Source organism: Somniosus microcephalus, chromosome 4, assembly GCF_052327205.1.
Source record: "Somniosus microcephalus isolate GS21.2 chromosome 4, FLI_Smic_1.0, whole genome shotgun sequence".
Classification (NCBI taxonomy): domain Eukaryota; kingdom Metazoa; phylum Chordata; class Chondrichthyes; order Squaliformes; family Somniosidae; genus Somniosus; species Somniosus microcephalus.
The window spans coordinates 215,965,343-215,984,421 of NC_140990.1; the positions used below are offsets into that span (position 1 = coordinate 215,965,343).

The 19,079-nt window shown below is 41.9% G+C and overlaps 1 protein-coding gene across 10 annotated transcripts in view; it reads left to right on the top strand.

Annotated features, from left to right (window-relative positions):
- Nucleotides 1-19,079, top strand: part of LOC147120214 (serine/threonine-protein phosphatase 6 regulatory ankyrin repeat subunit C-like) — a 247,481-nt gene that overhangs the window by 92,568 nt on the left and 135,834 nt on the right. For all 10 annotated transcript variants that reach the window (XM_085985811.1, XM_085985812.1, XM_085985813.1 and 7 more), the window contains exons 3-4: nt 7,038-7,121; nt 14,190-14,268. In XM_085985811.1, coding sequence (XP_085841937.1) covers nt 7,038-7,121; nt 14,190-14,268 — 163 coding nt within the window. The remainder of the gene's footprint in view (nt 1-7,037; nt 7,122-14,189; nt 14,269-19,079) is intronic.

The following is a 19,079-nucleotide window of genomic DNA, read 5'->3' on the forward strand; positions in this document are numbered from 1 at the left end:
AAATACAACTAAATAATATAAATGTAATAAAAACCAAAGTATTTATGACTTGGGATACATAACCAGATAAGCATTGAAGAAATTATTCATTTAGTGGCTCCCTTCTCACAGATAATCTTTTAAACTACAAATTAAATTAAATTCAGATTTATAATTCAAAGTAAATTTAAATTTTCCCAATGTTTCTGTTTGAACCAATTCATGCATAACATTACATTGAATTAATATGGAGCATATGGGCTTGAGTTCTGAGACAGGCAAAAAATAATTTCAATCTTGCATTGCTGTGAAACTTCAAAATCTAATTTAGCTTTTAATTTCTATTTTGAATTTTGACGTTTATGGATAAATTGGTGAAAATAATAACTTGCTATATAATGGTTGATAATGTGGTCACTTCTGACTTTATATGAAACAATAAAGGCGGTCGTAGAAACAATTTGAATATATTTCCAAGAATTGCGTTTGTATCAGTTGTATATGCAATATGATGTACATAAGCTATGCTGATACATTATATATGGTATCAAGTGTTTATTCTGCATAGAATGTTTAGTGAATGGTTATAATTCAGTCCATAGTGCATCAGATTCCCAAATAAATCTTATGCATGCACATGGTTAGTCACAGAATTGTTAGTTCCGTTTAGCTTTCACTCATTTTAGATATTCTGTCTGCTCCCATCCTCATGTTCTGGCTGACACCAACTTCTCTGTCCCATCAGTGCTCCACCACACTTAAATTATTTGGTCAAATTGCCTGTACAATATTAACAATGTATATTTTTTAAATTTGCGGTCAGACTTGTCTGTAATATATAGCGTAAAGGGTGCAGCTCCACATCTCCATTTAGATGACATATGTAAACAGCTTGAATTTCTCTTTCACAGTTTGACAGCTTCTGAACTCTTTCTTGTAGTGTAGCATTGCAAGCGATACCTTATCGTTTTCAATTCTAATGCATATATAGGATTTTCTCGTGTAAATCCTTGTACTGTATTCTCCTAGTTACTACTAGTATTATAATTATAACCCTGGTTTTACATTGTTGGGATACTGACGGTCTTATGCAGCATTGTATGAAAAAGTTCAGTGACCATAATAATTGGTGATCGGAATGGGATATATGAATTATTGACTGGCTGGCTTAAATAGGAAACCTATGACATACAAGTAGAAAGCTAATTACATTAACAATATCTATACTGTTGGTGCAGATGGCCATGTAAATCACTTGACGTGCTTGTGATATTGGCCCGGATTTTGCGGTGGTAATGACTGCGAAACTGTCAGCGTTCACCATCGTTACTCCTCTGAAACTGACAGCAACTTCAGGATTTAGCGCATGCGCAGATAAACATGGAAATCCAGAAGTTGCGGTCAGTCATTCTCTGCTCCGCCACAGGATGTGCTGTGGAACTTCCCAGAGCCACAATCAATTCAAATCACTTGAACTGACGAAAACTTCCTCTTTTGCAATGGAATATCGTTGTTAAAAAAACCCTTAACATTACGCTTTGTTGAAAGAGGTACAACTGGGTTTTTAATGGTGTACTGACTGCTGAACAACAATTCTGGCCCTGAGAAACTAATTTTATATTTGTAGAATGTCAAATTTTTCTATTAATGTGATTAAGATTTACAAGTTCAATATTTTTTAAGTTGGTTTGATATTTCAGCTTCTACCTTAATTGTATGCGTATGTCCCCAATCTTTATTTTTCTCTCTCAAATTTATTAAAAGTAAATTACAATCTGTGCATTTTACTTCCCAGTTTGCTGTCTGAGAATTCTTCAATGTGATTGGCTGCTTAGCCAGCTTGATGACATCACTGTTGCTGGACGCTGGTGATTCGCTTGGTTTGGCCCCAGATTCAAACTAAGGTTGGGAGAGCTGAAATTGACGCCACAGAGATCACTAGATCTTTGTGGGCAGCTTTCTTCGAGGTCAGCGGCGATCGCCGTAGCTTTGCCACTGACTGCAAATTCCGAGCCAATTATCTGAACCCTGAGGCACAGTTTTTGGAAGATTAGCTATAATGTATTGTGTCTGATTATTGTGGTATTCCCCATAGTCCTTCCTGACCAAGGGAAGCCATTTCATTTCTTAAAATGAGGTGGTGGAATCAGCAAATATGTAAATGAAAACATTTATACAAACATGTCTGGTGAGACTAGTTGCAGTTTTTTTGGCAATATATGTAGTTGTGTTGCAATATGCACCGACTTGAGATTTATAAACAAGGATAAGCTTACTGAAGTGACTGTCGTTTTCCTGTCTGCTCTCTTAGATAGAGAATCCTAAACAATGTTACCTTGCTCTTGGGTTTGTATGAGACATGGATTAGTAATACAGACATTGCATTGTCCCTGCAGAAGCAAAGTAAAGATGAACAGTAGTGCACTCTGTAATTAAAGTGAAATATGACCCTGTTGAGATTTTTTGGATTGAAGCTGCTGTTCTGAAGGAATGCTGCTGGCTGAAATGTGTGTTCATGATCTCAATTTGTGGGTAGTAACATTTAATCATAAAATCTTGAGCTTCAGAGATTCTCCTTGTCCAGAGGTATTGATGGAGAGCAACTGGTAGGGTTGCCAACTCTCCAGGATTGTCCTGGCGTTTCCAGGAACTAAAGATTAATCTCCTGGACACTGCTGTGAGCAACCTGGGTGAAAATTCATAGGGGCATTAAGAAGCAATTTTTTTTCATTGAATACTTTTTTGTTATTGGTTATAAAAATATTGGAGATGGGATGAAAAGCTGTTTGATGGAGCGGGGCAGTTGAAGACAGGAGGTCATGTGATGAAACCCTCCAGGAATACAATAACTACGAACAGAGTTGGCAACTGTCTGAGGCTAAACCAGACTGTTTGCAACCTTGGTGTATTTGCCCCCAAGATGAACTTCCAACCACATATCTGTGCCAGCACTAAGACCAAACAGTTGAAAATTATTGCAACTGTTCTCTGCTTTTTTGTTTAATACCATTTAACGAGTCTGTGAAGTAGAGACAAATTTCTACCTCGGCAACAGTGCCCATCTCTGCCCCTGCCTCAGCTCATCTGTTGCTGAAACCCTCAGCCACGCACTCCTGGCTGGCTTCCCAACTTCCATCCTCTGTAAACTTGGTCATCCAAAACTCAGCTGCCCGTGTCCTAACTCGCATCAAGTCTCATTTACCCATCACCCCTGTGCTCGCTGACTGACATACATTGGCTCCCAGTTAAGCAACACCTCGATTTTAAAACTCTCATCCTTCTTTTCAAATCCCTCCATGGCTTCGCCCCTCTCTATCTCTGAAATCTCCTCCAGCCCCACAACCCTCAGAGATATCTACGCTCCTCTAATTCTGGCCTCTTGAGCATCCCCGATTTTAATTGCTCCACCATTGGTGGCCGTGCCTTCTGTTGCCTAGACCCTAAGCTCTGGAATTCCCTCCCTAAACCTCTCTGCCTCTCTACCTCTCTTTTATCCTTTAAGACGCTCCTTAAAACCAACCTCTTTCTGCCCTAATATTTCCTTATGTGGCTCGTGCCAAATTTTGTTTGATAATGCTCCTGTGAAGCGCCTTGGGACGTTTTACTAAGTTAAAGGTTCTATAAAAATACAAGTTTTTGTTGCAGGAGGCATTGGTGTTGCAGGGGGGCATTGGATGATGCCAGGTCATATTTATGAAAACAATATGCAATAGTTTGCCCATATAGGGTGCCCGATTGTCACAACTTTTAATTGTGAATGTTTTTAACTGGGTTCTTGTTACGGGACACAGTACGTTGTTTTCTGAATTTGTTTCTATGTTGACTCCGCTGATGCTGAACCGGTTTTACCAATTTCATACTTGACTTAATGTTGTACATTTTTTTGTTTTGGGGGTTAGAAGCTTGATTTGAAAATCACACAACTGTTCTCTACTTTTTTTGTTTAATACCATTTAACTAGCCTGTGAAGTAGAGACAACAATCCACTTATGACTTTTTACCAGCATTAGCGCTGCTTTGTAATAGTTGGTTTAATTCTGTATATTGTTAGCAGTTTTTCTTTTCCTGTGCTGCATGTTTGATTCTGATGCTGTAATTAATGGGATAGCAGTGGTTTGGGATTTTTTTATAGTCTCTAATTTCTACCTTGAAAGTGGCATCAGGTTGGAGAAGTATGCAACTATTAAAATTAATGGAATTCAAAATATGCCAATGATATCAGTTGTGGCTTTTTTTTTTAGGGGTCGTGAAATTTGTGTTCTGCTTCCACCATCTATAACGTTAATTCCTAGAGCGAAAGTGTCAGAACATTCGATAAATTTACTGATGTTGAGGTAACATGTTTTGGCTCAAGTCAAAAATAAACATGGTCAACTCCTGAAATGTACATAGTTCACTATTGCACATATTACAGATTTCTCCTTATCAAAGAGTTCAAACACCGAATTCTTGCAGGCAAGATAGATGCATATGTTTAATGTATAGTAGTTTGAGCTATTTCATTAGTACTGTACTAGTAGGCCTAAATAACATTTTATTCAGCAAGTACCTGACACCAAAAAAAGGTGTTAAACTTGAGATCCTAGCAACAACCTCTACCTTTATCTTGCAACATTAAATCAGTTCAAAGGAAATTTATCTCCGATAAAGGTACAATAGTGAAAAAGAAAATTCAGTCAGTCTCACTTTTGTGTAAGTGGACAAAATCAGACCAGGCTAGAAAAAGTGGGAAGAAATTAATCATCAGGATCACCGATTTAGTTGTCGCCTTAGTATGGCATTTGGAAGTAAGTGGATGTGCACTCTCAAATTACGATTAAAATCAAACTTGTGAGCTTCCACCTTTATTGATGGGAAGCAATGCCAGACTTGAAAATGTATTGTCATTGTTCCATTTTGAAATATTTGCAGACCCATGTGGTCAAATGATATGTTTGAAATATATAGAGTGGAACCCTATACATTCTTCATTTTCTTCGGCATTTAAAAAAAAATGTTCATTCTTGTACCTTCGAGTCTTAAACAGCGTTCATTTTTAAAAATGCTCATTGTGGTTTATGTCAGTCTGCTAAAAGTCAAACTATTTCAAGCAACACAAACCGTAAAAAATAAGTTTTTAAAAGTGCAGACCCCAAAATTTGCTCTGGCCGACTTCAGTATTGTTGTGGGAAGCAGGAAAAGAAGAAAGTAACAATTAAGTGGTTTGAAGCAAAATAATGCGGTTGCTGGAAATCTGAAATAAAAACCGATAATGTTGGAAATGCTCAGCAGGTCAGGCAGCATCTGTAAAGAGAGGAACAGAGTTGACGTTTCAAGTCGATGTTAACTCTCTCCCTCTCTCTCTCTCTCTCTCTCTCTCTCTCTCTCCCCACAGATGCTGCCTGACCTGCTGAACATTGCCAGCATTTTCTGTTTTTATCTATATATATAAAGGAATCTGTCTGTCTGTCCTCGGGTGTGCGTCTGTCCGGCTATGCGCTCGAAAGTTATACAGCGTACCTACGCGCGTGTTACCTCCGAAGAAAGCTTACGCTTCCGGGACGCTGGTAAGCGTATTTACTTTTCGGTCGGACGAAAATTGTTCGCGCCTTATGCAAAAAACCTTCAAAATTAAACTCATTATCTGCTACCATTGATTGACTGACGTCAAGGTTCGACCAATCCTACAGTACGGTCCCCTGATGGTTGTCCCCTGATGTGTGTGGGCGGGACTAATCGTTTTCATCTCGGGGATCTGGCAGCCATTGTTTCAGTGCCATGACTTCAGCTTCCAGCTCAAACTACTTTGAAAGTTAGTGGCCTAGAAATTGAGTTTGCGCTGCGCCAGGGCTTTAGCGCCGGAAGTTAGCGCCGGCGCTAAGTCGCTTTGCCCGCGCCAAAAATTCAGTAGCGCCGCGCCCAAACGGCTGCCGGCGCTACTGAAGGGTTTTAGCGCCTGAAAACTGGCGCAACGCGCCGCATTGCGGCGCTATTCCGGCGCTGCGGCGCCCGCTGCGGTGCGGCAGGCTCGGGAAGTGCAGGCCTCCTCCTTCCGTTAAGGAGGAGCTGCCTGCACCCGGCCGCGGCCCGCGCAAATCTCCTCAAAAATGAGCCCGGCACCTCGGACAAGTGCCGGGCTTGCATCTGTTCCGGGGGGGGGGGGGAGAAGTCCGGGGAGGGAGCTGCGGGCAGGCGGCCGGCGGGAAAGCGGCCGGCCGCCGCGCCTCCTTAAAGCTCCGGCGCAGACTCCGGCAGCACTCGTTTGCCGGAGTCTTAGTTGCGGCTGCCACTGGCGAGGCGGCCGCAACTGAATTTTGGCTTGGGGCCGGGTTACCACGGCAACCGGGACGCTGCGCACACCGATGACGTCATCGGTGCCGGCGCAGCGCTACCGGTCTACCGCCGCGGAAGGGCCCCAGGCAATTTAGGAACCGGCGCCAATTGCAGCGCTAGGCCCTCTAGCGCCGCAAAATCGGTGCTAAGGGCACTGAATTTCTAGGCCAGTATCTCTTTTAAAAATAACATAAGATTTACCAAAAACCTTTTATAAGTACTTTCACTTTCATCTTTCAAGGTATTAAAAGGTAGAAATGTTGCCCGCCACCAGATTCACAAAGGGACACAGACAGGGCCCCAAAGCCTGGGACTCCATTTAAACCGCCCGGCCCAAAACAGCCCTGGCAAAGCCGGGCTCCCCCCAGCTAGTTATATTATAATTGAGTGATCTGCTTTAGTTGTTTTTCTTCTTTCTTTACCATTTTGGTTTCATGATACTATAATTAATTTTGCATTACTTATTGACTGTGCTAAAAAAAAAATTTAGGTCTATTGAGGCAACTTTTGTTTAGAGTGCATTAATGAAAAGGAGGGGCCAACATCAAACGGCTGTCCTGGGGTTTGGGACATGCCATATCAGTTAATCTAGGAATATTGTGTGCTGTCAATCTAAATTGAATTGTTTTCTGAGTTATTCATTACAGAAATTTGATTTATTTGAACGTGTGTGTGTGTATATTTTCTAAATGATGTAAAATTACCAAATACAAAAAAAAATTGTTCACTTTTTTTTTCTCTCATAGCCTCCGTTGGTCCAGGCAATATTTAATGGTGATCCTGATGAAGTGAGGATATTAATTTATAAAACCGAAGATGTCAATGCTTTGGTAGGTCACTGTTAAGATTTTGCCAAAAATGTATTTCCAGAACGCATGCTATTCCTTTATTGAATAGTTCATAGTATTGCACCTAGAAATCTGGGTCTTTCTGATGAATGCTGGTCAACTTCAATTGACTGGTTACCAGTGTCAAATGTTGTAGGGTTTGCAAACCCAAGCGCATGTTGGCAAGACCAGGGCGTTTCTCATTGGTTGTATTTAGCTGACATTTATTATTCGTTCCAAGAATAGTTTGCCAAATACTTGAGTAAATACTGTTGGAATTAGATTTCTCTCTGTATGTGGGAGGTTTGTGGTTTGAAATCTAATTTACAATGAAGTGTATAGATGGCCCTGTATCTTGCAGGCCTAATAAATGAACCTATTTATCACTACATAGGGTACTATTGTACACAAGCCATCATGCGCACAAATCATTTGCATGTAATGTTGTACCTAATCGAGACTCTGTTCATTAGAGTTTTCTATGACTGGGAATTTGTCTGTTCAGTGGTCCATTTGAAGGGGTAAATATACAAGATTCATTTCAAGAATTCATGTTAAGTATTTTAACATTAATATGCCATAGTATATCACCCTTTTTCTCCTCATCTGGCTCTTCTGGCCAGTTCCAAAGGTATTGATTTCTTGCTTGTGTGTTGTTCCATGGCAACAGTCACACTCTGTCATTTTGGCTAACTGAATATTATTTATGTCTATGGCTTAGCAGTGTGTTGGCCGACCATTTTAGTGTGGGAGGCATCACAGCCAAGCTGAACCCTGTCCTCAACCAGCACTCACAAACATCTTTCCAGTAAAGGTTATTGAAGAACAATTTAGAGTGTGATGCCTAGCTGACACTTTGCCCCCTGCCTAATCTTGAGGTGCTGAGGCATATTGGAGCTCCTGTATTGCAACCCAGACTGAGATTTGCAAAATCAGCAAATATACTGTGATCTTCCTGATCTCTCTGGCTCAACTATTGTTGGCTTGGCTCAATTAAGAAACATAGAAGATAGGAGCAGGAGTAGGCCATTCGGTCTCTCGAGCCTGTTCCACCATTTAATGAGATCATGGCTGATCATCCAAATTCAGTACCCTGTCCCTGCTTTCTCCCCATATCCCTTGATCCCTTTAGCCTTAAGAAATATATCTAACTCCTTCTTGAATATATTTAATGAATTGGCCCTCCACTGCCTTCTGTGGTAGAGAATTCCACAGGTTCACCACTCTCTGGGTGAAGAAATTCCTCCTCATCTCAGTCCTAAATGGCTTATCCCTTATCCTTAGACTGTGACCCCTGGTTCTGGACTCCCCTGCCATCGGGAACATCCTTCCTGCATCTAGTCTGTCTAGTCCTGTTAGAATTTTATAAGTTTCAATGAGATCCTCTCTCATTCTTCTAAACTCTAGCGAATATAAGCCTAATCGACCCAATCTCTCTTCATACGTCATTCCTGCCATCCCAGGTATCAGTCTGGTGAATCTTCGCTGCACTCACTCCATGGCAAGAACATCCTTCCTCAGATAAGGCGACCAAAACTGCACACAATACTCCAGGTGTGGCCTCACCAAGGCCCTGTACAACTGCAGCAAGACATCCTTGCTCCTGTACTCGAATCCTCTCGCTATGAAGGCCAGCATACATATTTGCCACCTTAACCGCCTGCTGCACCTGCATGCTTACCTTCAGCGACTGGTGCACAAGGACACGCAGGTCTCGTTGCACTTCCCCTTCTCCCAATCTACTGCCGTTCAGATAATCTGCCTTCATGTTTTTGCCACCAAGGAGGATAACCTCACATTTATCCACATTGGGCAGATGCAGTATAATCAGCCAACCTGTCCAAATCATACTGGAGTTTCTCTGCATCCTCCTCACAGCACACACGCCCACTCAGCTTTGTGTCGTCTGCAAACTTGGAGATATTACATCTAGTTTCCTCGTCTAGATCATTAATAAATATTGTGAATAACTGGGGTCCTAGCACCGATCCCTGCGGTACCCCACTAGTCACTGCCTGCCACTCGGAAAAAGACCCGTTTATTCCAACTCTTTGCTTCCTGAGTGCCAACCAGTTCTCTATCCAAGTTAGTACCTTACCCCCAATCCCATGTGTTTTAACTTTGTTCGCTAATCTCTTATGTGGGACCTTATCGAAAGCCTTCTGAAAGTCCAAATATACCACATCCACTGGTTCTCCCTTATCTATTCTACTGGTTACATCCTCAAAAAATTCCAGTAGATTAGTCAAGCATGATTTACCTTTTGTAAATCCATGTTGACTTTGTCCGATCCTGTCACTGTTTTCCAAGTGCTCTGCTATTACATCTTTTATAATGGACTCTAGCATTTTCCCCACTACCGATGTCAGGTTTACCGGTGTATAATTCCCCGTTTTCTCTCTACCATCTTTTTTAAATAGTGGGGTTACATTAGCTACCCTCCAATCCATGGGAACTGTTCCAGAGTCGATAGAATTTTGGAAGATGACCAGCAATGCATCTACTATTTCGAGGGCAACTTCCTTAAGTACCCTAGGATGTAGATTATTAGGCCCTGGGGATTTATCGGCCTTCGATCCCGTCAATTTCCCTAACACCATTTCCCTACAAATACTGATTTCATTCAGTTCCTCCCTCTCATTAGACCCTATGTTCCCCGACATCTCTGGGAGGTTATTTGTGTCTCCTTTGTGAAGACAGAACCAAAGTATGTATTTAATTGGTCTGCCATTTCTTTGTTCCCCATTATAATTTCCCCTGATTCTGACTACAAGGGACCTACACTTGACTTCACCAATCTTTTTCTCTTCACATATCTATAGAAGCTTTTACAGTCAGTTTTTATGTTCACTGCAAGCTTACTCTCATACTCTATTTTCCCCCTCTTAATTAATCCCTTTGTCCTTCTTTGCTGAATCCTAAACTGCTCCCAATCCTCAAGTTTGCTGCTTTTTCTGGCCAATTTATATGTCCTCTCCTTGGATCTTATGCTATCCCTAATTTTCCTTTTTAGCCATGGTTGAGTCACCGTTTTTGTTTTATTTTTATGCCAAACAGGGATGAACAAATTCTATAGTTCATCCATGCTATCTTTAAATGTTTGCCATTGCCTATCCACCGTCAACCCTTTAAGTAACGTTCCTCAATCCATCCTAGCCAGCTCGTGCCTCATACCATCGTAGTTTCCTTTATTTAAATTCAGGACCCTAGTCTCTGAGTCAACTACTTCACTCTCCATCTTAATGAAGAATTCTATCATATTATGATCGCTCCTCCCCAAGGGGCCTCGCACAACCAGATTGCTAATTAATCCTCTCTCATTACATAATACCCAGTCTAAGATGGCCTGATCTCTAGTTGGTTCTTCTACATATTGGTCCAGGATGCCATCCCGTATGCAATCTAGGAATTCCTCCTCCACGGTATTGTTACTAATTTGGTTAGCCCAATCTATATGTAGATTAAAGTCACCCATGATAACTGCTGTGCCCTTATTGCACGCATCTCTAATTTCCCATTTAATGCCATCCCCAACCTCAGCATTACTGTTTAGTGGGAGTTGTATACAGACCCCCCAATGTTTTCTGCCCCATGGTATTTCTCAGCTCTACCCATACAGATTCCACATCAGAGCTAATATCCTTCCTTACTATTGTGTTATTCTCTTTAACCAGCAATGCTACCCCACCTCCTTTTCCTTTTTGCCTGTCCTTCCTGAATATTGAATACCCCTGGATGTTGAATTCCCAGCCTTGGTCACCCTGGAGCCATGTCTCCGAAATCCCAATTATATCGTATCCGTTTACATCTATTTGCGCAGCTAATTCATCCACCTTATTATGAATGCTCCTTTCTTTAAGACACAAAGCCTTCAGGCTTGTTTTTTTAACACTCTTAGACCTTTTAGAATTATTGTTTACTGTGGCCATGTTTGATTTACACCCTTGATTTCTCTGACTTCCACTTTTGCTTTTCTCCTTCCTGTCTTTTGCTTCTATCCTTGCTTCCCTTTCCTCTGTCTTCCTGCACTGGTTCCCAACCCCCTGCCATTTTAGTTTAAACCCTCCCCAACAGCACTAGCAAACACTCCCACCTAGGACATCGGTCCCGGTCCTGCCCAGGTAGAAACCGTCCAGTTTGTACTGGTCCCACCTCCCCCAGAACTGGTTCCAATGTCCCAGGAATTTGAATCCCTCCCCCTTGTACCATTCCTCTAGCCACGTATTAATTTGTAATATCCTTCTATTTCTACTCTGACTAGCATGTGGCACTGGTAGCAATCCTGAGATTACTACCTTTTTGAGGTCCTATTTTTTAATTTACCTCCTAACTCCCTATATTCAGCTTTTAGGACCTCATCCCATTTTTTACCTATATCGTTGCTACCTACATGCACTACGACAACCATCTCACCTCTGAGTCAGAAGGTCATGCGTTCACATCCCACTCCCAAGATTTAAGCACTTAATCTAGACTGACACATCAGTGCAGTACTGAGGGAGTGCTGCATGGACATTTATCTTACTTACTGTTTGTGGGAACTTGCTTTGCAAAATAGTTGTTGCACTTGCCTATATAACAGCGCATGCAGTTGAAAAGTAATTTATTAGCTGTAAAGTGCTTTGGGATGTCTTCAGGATGTAATGAAGTGCTACATAAATAAATGCAAAATTCTTTCTTATTCAGTGGCTTAACTCATCGATCTGTTAGGGAAGCCTAGCTTTTAATTGCACCTGTAGTGAAGTTTTCATAATTATTGATAACTCTAGTGTCTGAGGATTGAGCTAAGACAAAAGGCTGGAGAAACTGGGACTTTTTTGTGTTGAAAAGAGGTGCCTGAAAGGGCTCTTGCAATAGGTTTACTTTATCTATTTAATGTAACTATGTAATACTTCAAGTGAAAGAAAGAAAGACCTTTTATATAGCACTTTTCACGTCCTCGGTGTGCTGCACAGCCAATGAATTACTTGAATTGCAGTCATATGGCCAATTGTGGAAGCCAGTTGCATGCAGCAAAGTCGCACAAACAGCAAAGGAGATAAATGACCACTTATTCGGTTTTTGGTGCTGTAGATTTGGGGACTTTTTGCCAAGACCTCCGGAGAACTCCTGCACTTCTTTGAATAGCGCCTTGAGTCTGCCAAAACAGTAGAATAAGGAGACTAATAAGTAGAGACTAAAATTAGTAAAAAGGTCAATTTAGGACTGACGTTAGGAAAAACATCATGCTGATCAACATTGGAATGGTCATCTTGAAAAATGGGGTAGTGGAAACAAAAAGATTAGATTCAATCAAGAACCAGTTAAATGTTATTAAGGGGAATAATCCACTTTGTTTTCCTAAATTGATGAGTAAAGATGGTCCGAATGGCCTACCTCATTATGTGTTTATTTTGTGATCTAGTGATATACACTGCACATTTTATAAAGTGTAATTTTTCTAGCTAAATCTTTGAGGCTCTTCCTTTCCCCTCCCCAACCCCCCCCCCCCCCCCCCAAATTCTCATCTCCCCATGCTATGCTCCATATTCTTAATTGAAAGTTCCTTGGTAATGAGCCATTATGAAGTGTATGAGTGTCTTGGTTGGCCCTTTCTTAACTGCGTCCATGGAGAGGTGGCTAGTCTTTGATCAGTGCTTCACCCTGGCACTATGGATATTGATAACCAATGGGTAATGTTAGCACAAAGTTGTCACTCTCCCACTGCATATTGGAACTCGAACATACTTCGCCATCATGCTGTTACTGTTGCTCCCTTTAATTGATCGGAGAGAAGACTTGTCCAACCCACAGGCATTTCCATAGTTGCTTTCTGTGATGCTCCTTGGTCAGTACACCAAAACTGGCAAGTCAAAGTCCCACCGCTGAATGCCAGGGAAATGTGAATTGGAAACAGGATTCTTCACATTCAGGTCTGCTCAAAAAGAGCTGATCTGGAATTATAGTTACTAGCCTAACCTTGTTCTTGCCTGTATGATTTAGTTTATTTCTGTTTACATCACCAACTTTAGCCTGACTTAATTACTTTGTAACTCGGTTTATGTCATGTACCTGCTATTAATTATGTTAGAATTATCAGTAATTGTTAAATCTTCATTGCAGCTGTAATTTTCAGAGCTTCTAACTTAATAAAGAAGAAGCCAGGCTGAGATCACTTAACGCAGCACAGCACTGATCTGTATAATATAGTTCCACAGTGGTCAGTGCATTTACTGACTCAAAATCTCCAAGAAGTTTTAATTAAATAATTTGCCATGAAACTAATTAACGTTTATAACAAGTCTGTGTGCCAACACATTAATACCAAACTTTGGTAAAAATCAAGATCATATCCACAATTCTCTTTGGAGTTCTCATCTTGATTAGATGTTCTGGAGGAAGAGGGAAGCAATAACAGTTAGTGGTCACTTGACACTTCCTTGCTGGGAAGGGGATTCATTGAATAAGTTTCCTGAGCTTTCTCCCAGTGATAAGTTACTGAATGGCCTTAGTGGCTGCCCAGAGTGTGGTGAGTAGGAAAATAAATTTGAGAAAGATTAAAAAACGAAAGAGAAGAGATGAATAAAAGTCCGGTCAACTACGCTTTCTGCAACATTCCCAGTTCAAATCCATATCTACCAGGTTTCCTTGAGCTGTTAAGTGTGGTTTCAAGATCTGGGATCAGAAATGCAAGGTACCTCTGCAGTACATTGTTTTCATACCCTGGTTGTGGAGACGAATACAAAGTTTTTCCCTACACACGAACAAATTGTGCAAAAGAATTGAGTGATTTGGTGCACCTACACTCCTGCTATAAATTGATAGTTCACTTGCATTTAACCCTGGACAAGAAGGGTCAAACCCGAAACGTCAACTCAAATTTCTCTCCACGGATGTTGCCTGACTTGCTGAGTTTTTCCAGCATTTTCTGTTGTCATTTAACCCTGTTGGCTCAGGATTCTAGTCAATGATTGGCAAGGTAAATTTTTAATCCCACCCCCCCGCCAAGTTATTTGCTATTGGCATTTAGAAGAAAACATTGTATGTACTTCTACATGGCTTTAATATGCTCAATTGTAATTTTTTCAAAAGGATTCTGAGAAGCGGACACCACTGCATGCGGCCGCCTTTCTGGGTGATGCTGAAATTATTGAGCTGCTCATCTTGTCAGGTAATTTCACCAGGTAGCATTGCTATATTTGTGCTAGTTAATTCTAAAGAGCAAGTAGCGAGATTGGCATGAAGTTTTCATTTTAGTTTTTTGGACAGTGGCAATGCATACAGCATTGTGTGGAATCAAAAATTGTGCTCATTAAAAATTAAAGTTCGGTCAGGGAAGCCTAGCCATCCATCCCTGTGTTCCTGTACAGTAGCCTTCACCTTCTTGGCAGTTTGGGAATTACTGGTATTCACATCCATTCAAATAAATCCCTCTGAAGTCCCAACAACAACTTGCATTGGTTTAAATTAAGAGCCGGGGTTAAAAACTAAACGTTCAAAACTTAAACTTAATTAATTAAATAAATACATTAGAGATGGCAGGGTAGGCGATGTGTTGTTGCCACAACGTGTGGGAGCTGGTGGACACCATTGAGGTCCACGGCAACCACATTTGCAGTAAGCGTTGGTTGCTCGAGGAACTTTGGCTCCGTGTTGATGAGCTGGAGTCCGAGCTTCAAACACCGCGACACATCAGGGAGGGGGGAGAGTTACCTGGACGCTGTGTTCCAGGAGTCAGTCACACCCCTGAGATTAATTAATTCAAATTTGGTCCATGGTCTGGGACAGGTGGGTGTGACTACAAGCGAGGCAGGTATGGGGACCCACGTGGTAGTGGTGGAGGAGCCTCAGCCCTTGCTCTTGTCCAACAGTTACGAGGTTCTTACTCTCTGTGTGGGCGAGAGCAGGGACTGCAGTGAGGATGAGCAAACTGACCACAGCACCGTGGTACAGGGAGCCATTCAAGTGGGGGAAGCAAAAAGAAATGTGGCAGGGGACAGTATAGTTCGGGGGATAGACACTGTTCTCTGCAGCCAAGAGCGTGAGTCCGGAAGGCTGTGTTGCCTACCCGGTGCCAGGGTAAAGGACATCTCCTCTGGGCTGGAGAGGAACTTGGAGCGGGAGGGGAAAGATCCAGTTGTTGTGGTCCATGTAGGTACCAGCGACATAGGTAGGACAAAGAAAGAGGTTCTGCTGATGGAGTATCAGCAGCTAGGGGCTAAATTAAAAAGTAGAACCACAAAGGTAATCTCTGGATTACTACCTGAACCATGTGCAAATTGGCATAGGGTAAATAAGATGAGAGAGATGAACAAGTGACTCAAAGATTGGTGTGGGAGAAATGGGTTTTAATTCCTGGGGCACTGGCACCAGCATTGGGATAAGAGGGAGCTGTTCCATCGGGGTGGGCTTCATTTGAACCAGGCTGGGACCAGTGTCCTGGCGAATTGAATAACTAGGGCTGTAGATAGGGCTTTAAACCAAATAGTGGGGGAGAGCGATACGCTAAGCGGAAATGAAAAAAGTCAAAGAAAAATGAGAAGGCAAAAGTGCAGGGTAGCGATAGGGGTAATGATGACCAGAGTGTTGACGGGAAGGGACAGAGCGTATAAACAAGAGTGCATCAGAAAGAGGAGTCAGAGTAGGGAAAAATGGTAAAAAGACGAGATTAAAAGCTCTCTCTCTGAACGCACGCAGCATTCATAACAAGATAGATGAGTTGACAGCACAAATAGAAATAAATGGGTATGATCTGATAGCCATTACAGAGACGTGGTTGCAAGGTGACCAAGGCTGGGAACTGAATATTCAGGGGTATTTGCCATTTTGTAAGGATAGGCAGAAAGGAAAAGGAGGTGGTGCAGCTCTGTTAATGAGGGATGGGATCAGTGCAGTAATTAGAAACATAGAAGATTGGAGTAGGCCATTCGGCCCCTCGAGCCTGCTCCGCCATTTAATGAGATCATGGCTGATCATCCAAATTCAGTACCCTGTCCCTGCTTTCTCTACATATCCCTTTAGCCTTAAGAAATATATCTACAGGAAACTTTCGTTTAACCAGAAGCTCTATCTACCGGCAAAATTCAGGAGCCGTTTCCGATAAGTTTTTTTACTTCTCATTGCTTTTTTTTTCCAGTCAGGCTCTGCAAGGTCTAGCTGAAGCTGTTGCTTAGCTACAGAGACGTTTTTAAGCTGCGGCCGACTGTTTTGAAGCTGTTGCTAAGCGACAGGGTTTGTTGATTCACACGGAGCTCAAAAGCTCCGTATGTTGTAACATTACCGCTGGTTTCTATGGCAGTTTTGATGGTACGGCACCAGCTCGGTCCCATCAGTGCCGGATACCAGAAAGTTTCCTGTAATTCCTTCTTGAATATATTTAATGAATTAGCCTCAACTGCCTTCTGTGGTAGAGAATTCCACAGGTTCACCACTCTCTGGGTGAAGAAATTCCTCTTCATCTCTGTCCTAAATGGCTTATCCCTTATCCTTAGACTGTGACCCCTGGTTCTGGACTCCCCCGCCATCAGGAACATCCTTCCTGCATCTAGTCTGCCTAGTCCTGTTAGAATTTTATAAGTTTCAATGTGATCCCCTCTCATTCTTCTAAACTCCAGCGAATATAAGCCCAATCTCTCCTCGTACGTCATTCCTGCCATGCCAGGTATGAGTCTGGTGAATCTTCGCTGCACTCCCTCCATGGCAAGAACATCCTTCCTCAGATAAGGCAACCAAAACTGCACACAATACTCAAGATGTGGTCTCACCAAGGCCCTGTACAACTGCAGCAAGACATCCTTGCTCCTGTACTCGAATCCTCTCGCTATGAAGGCCAACATACCATTTGCTTTCTTAACCGCCTGCTGCACCTGCATGCTTACCTTCAGCGACTGGTGCACAAGGACACGCAGGCCTCGTTGCACTTCCCCTTCTCCCAATCTATTGCCGTTCAGATAATCTGCCTTCCTGTTTTTGCCACCAAAGTGGATAACCTCGCATTTATCCACATTGGGCATATGCATGGCAGGTGCAGTACAATCACCTAACCTGTCCAAATCATACTGGAGTTTCTCTGCATCCTCCTCACAGCACACACACACACCCAGCTTTGTGTCGTCTGCAAACTTGGAGATATTACATCTAGTTCCCTCGTCTAGATCATTTATTTATATATATATATTGTGAATAGCTGGGGTCCTAGCACCGATCCCTACGATACCCCATTAGTCACTGCCTGCCACTCGGGGGGAAAGTGACCTGTTTATTCCAACTCTTTGCTTCCTGTCTGCCAACCAGTTCTCTATCCAAGTTAGTTAGTACCTTACCCCCAATCCCATGTGCTTTAACTTTGCATGCTAATCTCTTATGCGGGACCTTATCAAAAGCCTTCTGAAAGTCCAAATACACCACATCCATTGGTTCTCCTTTATCTAGTCTACCAGTTACATCCTCAAAAAATTCCAGTAGATTAGTCAAGCACGATTTACCTTTTGTAAATCCATGTTGACTTTGTCCGATCCTGTCACTGTTTTCCAAGTGCTCTGCTATTACATCTTTTATAATGGACTCTAGCATTTTCCCCACTACCGATGTCAGGCTTACCGGTCTGTAATTCCCCATTTTCTCTCTACCACCTTTTTTAAATAGTGGGGTTACATTTGCTACCCTCCAATCCATGGGAGAAATGATATTGGCTTAGAAGATCAAGACGTAGAATCAGTTTGGGTGGAGATAAGAAATAATAAGGGTAAGAATTCACTAGTGGGAGTGGTCTACAGGCCCCTAAACAGTAGCCGCACTAGGACAGAATATAAATCAAGAAATAATAGATGCTTGTAAGAAAGGTACGGCTATAATCATGGGAGATTTGAATCTTCATATTGATTGGACAAAACAAATTGGCAAAGGTAGACTTGAGGAAGAGTTCTTAGCGTGTATATGGGATGGTTTCTTGGAACAATACATTATGGAACCAACCAGGGAGAAGACTATTTTAGATCTGGTAATGTGTAATGAGGCTGGATTAATTAATGATCTCAAAGTGAAGGATCCTCTTGGGAAGAGTGATCATAGCATGGTAGAAATTCAATTTCAGTTTGAGGGTGAGAAAGCTAGGTCTCAAACTAGTGTCCTGAACTTAAACAAAGGTATTTACAAAGGTATGAAGGGAGACTTGGTTAAAGTGGACCGGGAAAATATATTACAGGTTAAGACTGTAGAAAAGCATTGGCAAACATTTAAGGAGATATTTCATAACTCTCAGCAAAGATATATTCCAGTGAGAAAGAAAGACTCTTAAGAGAAGGATGAACCATCCGTGGCTAACTAAGGAAGTAAAGGATGGTATCAAATTGAAAACAAAAGCATACAATGTTGCTAAGAATAGTGGAAGGCCAGAGGATTGGGAAATTTTTAAAAACCAGCAAAGGATGACTAAAAAAAATGAGAAGATAGCTTACGAGAGTAAGCTAGCAAGAAATATAAAAACAAACAGTAAGAGCTTCTATTATAGGTATATAAAAAGGAAGAGAGTAGCTAAAGTAAATGTTTGTTCCCTAGAGAATGAGTCTGGGGAATTAATAATGGGAAACGGGGAAATGGCGGCGACTTTAAACAAATATTTTCACGGTAGAAGGCAGTAAAAGCATCCCAATAATGGATAATCAAGGGGCTATTGGGGTGGGGGGAGAACTTAAAACAATCACGATTACTGGAGAGAAAGTACTAGGCAAACTAATGGGACTAAAGGTGCACAAGTCCCTTGGACCCGATGGCCAGCATCCTAGAATCTTAAGAGGTGGCTGCAGAGATAGTGGATACATTGGTTGTAATCTACCAAAATTCCTGGGATTCTGGAGAGGTCCCAGCCGACTGGAAACTCGCAAATGTAACGCCCCTATTTAAGAAAGGAGGGAGACAGAAAGCAGGCAACTATTGACCAGTTAGCCTAACATCTGTCATTGGGAAAATGCTGGAGTCCATCAT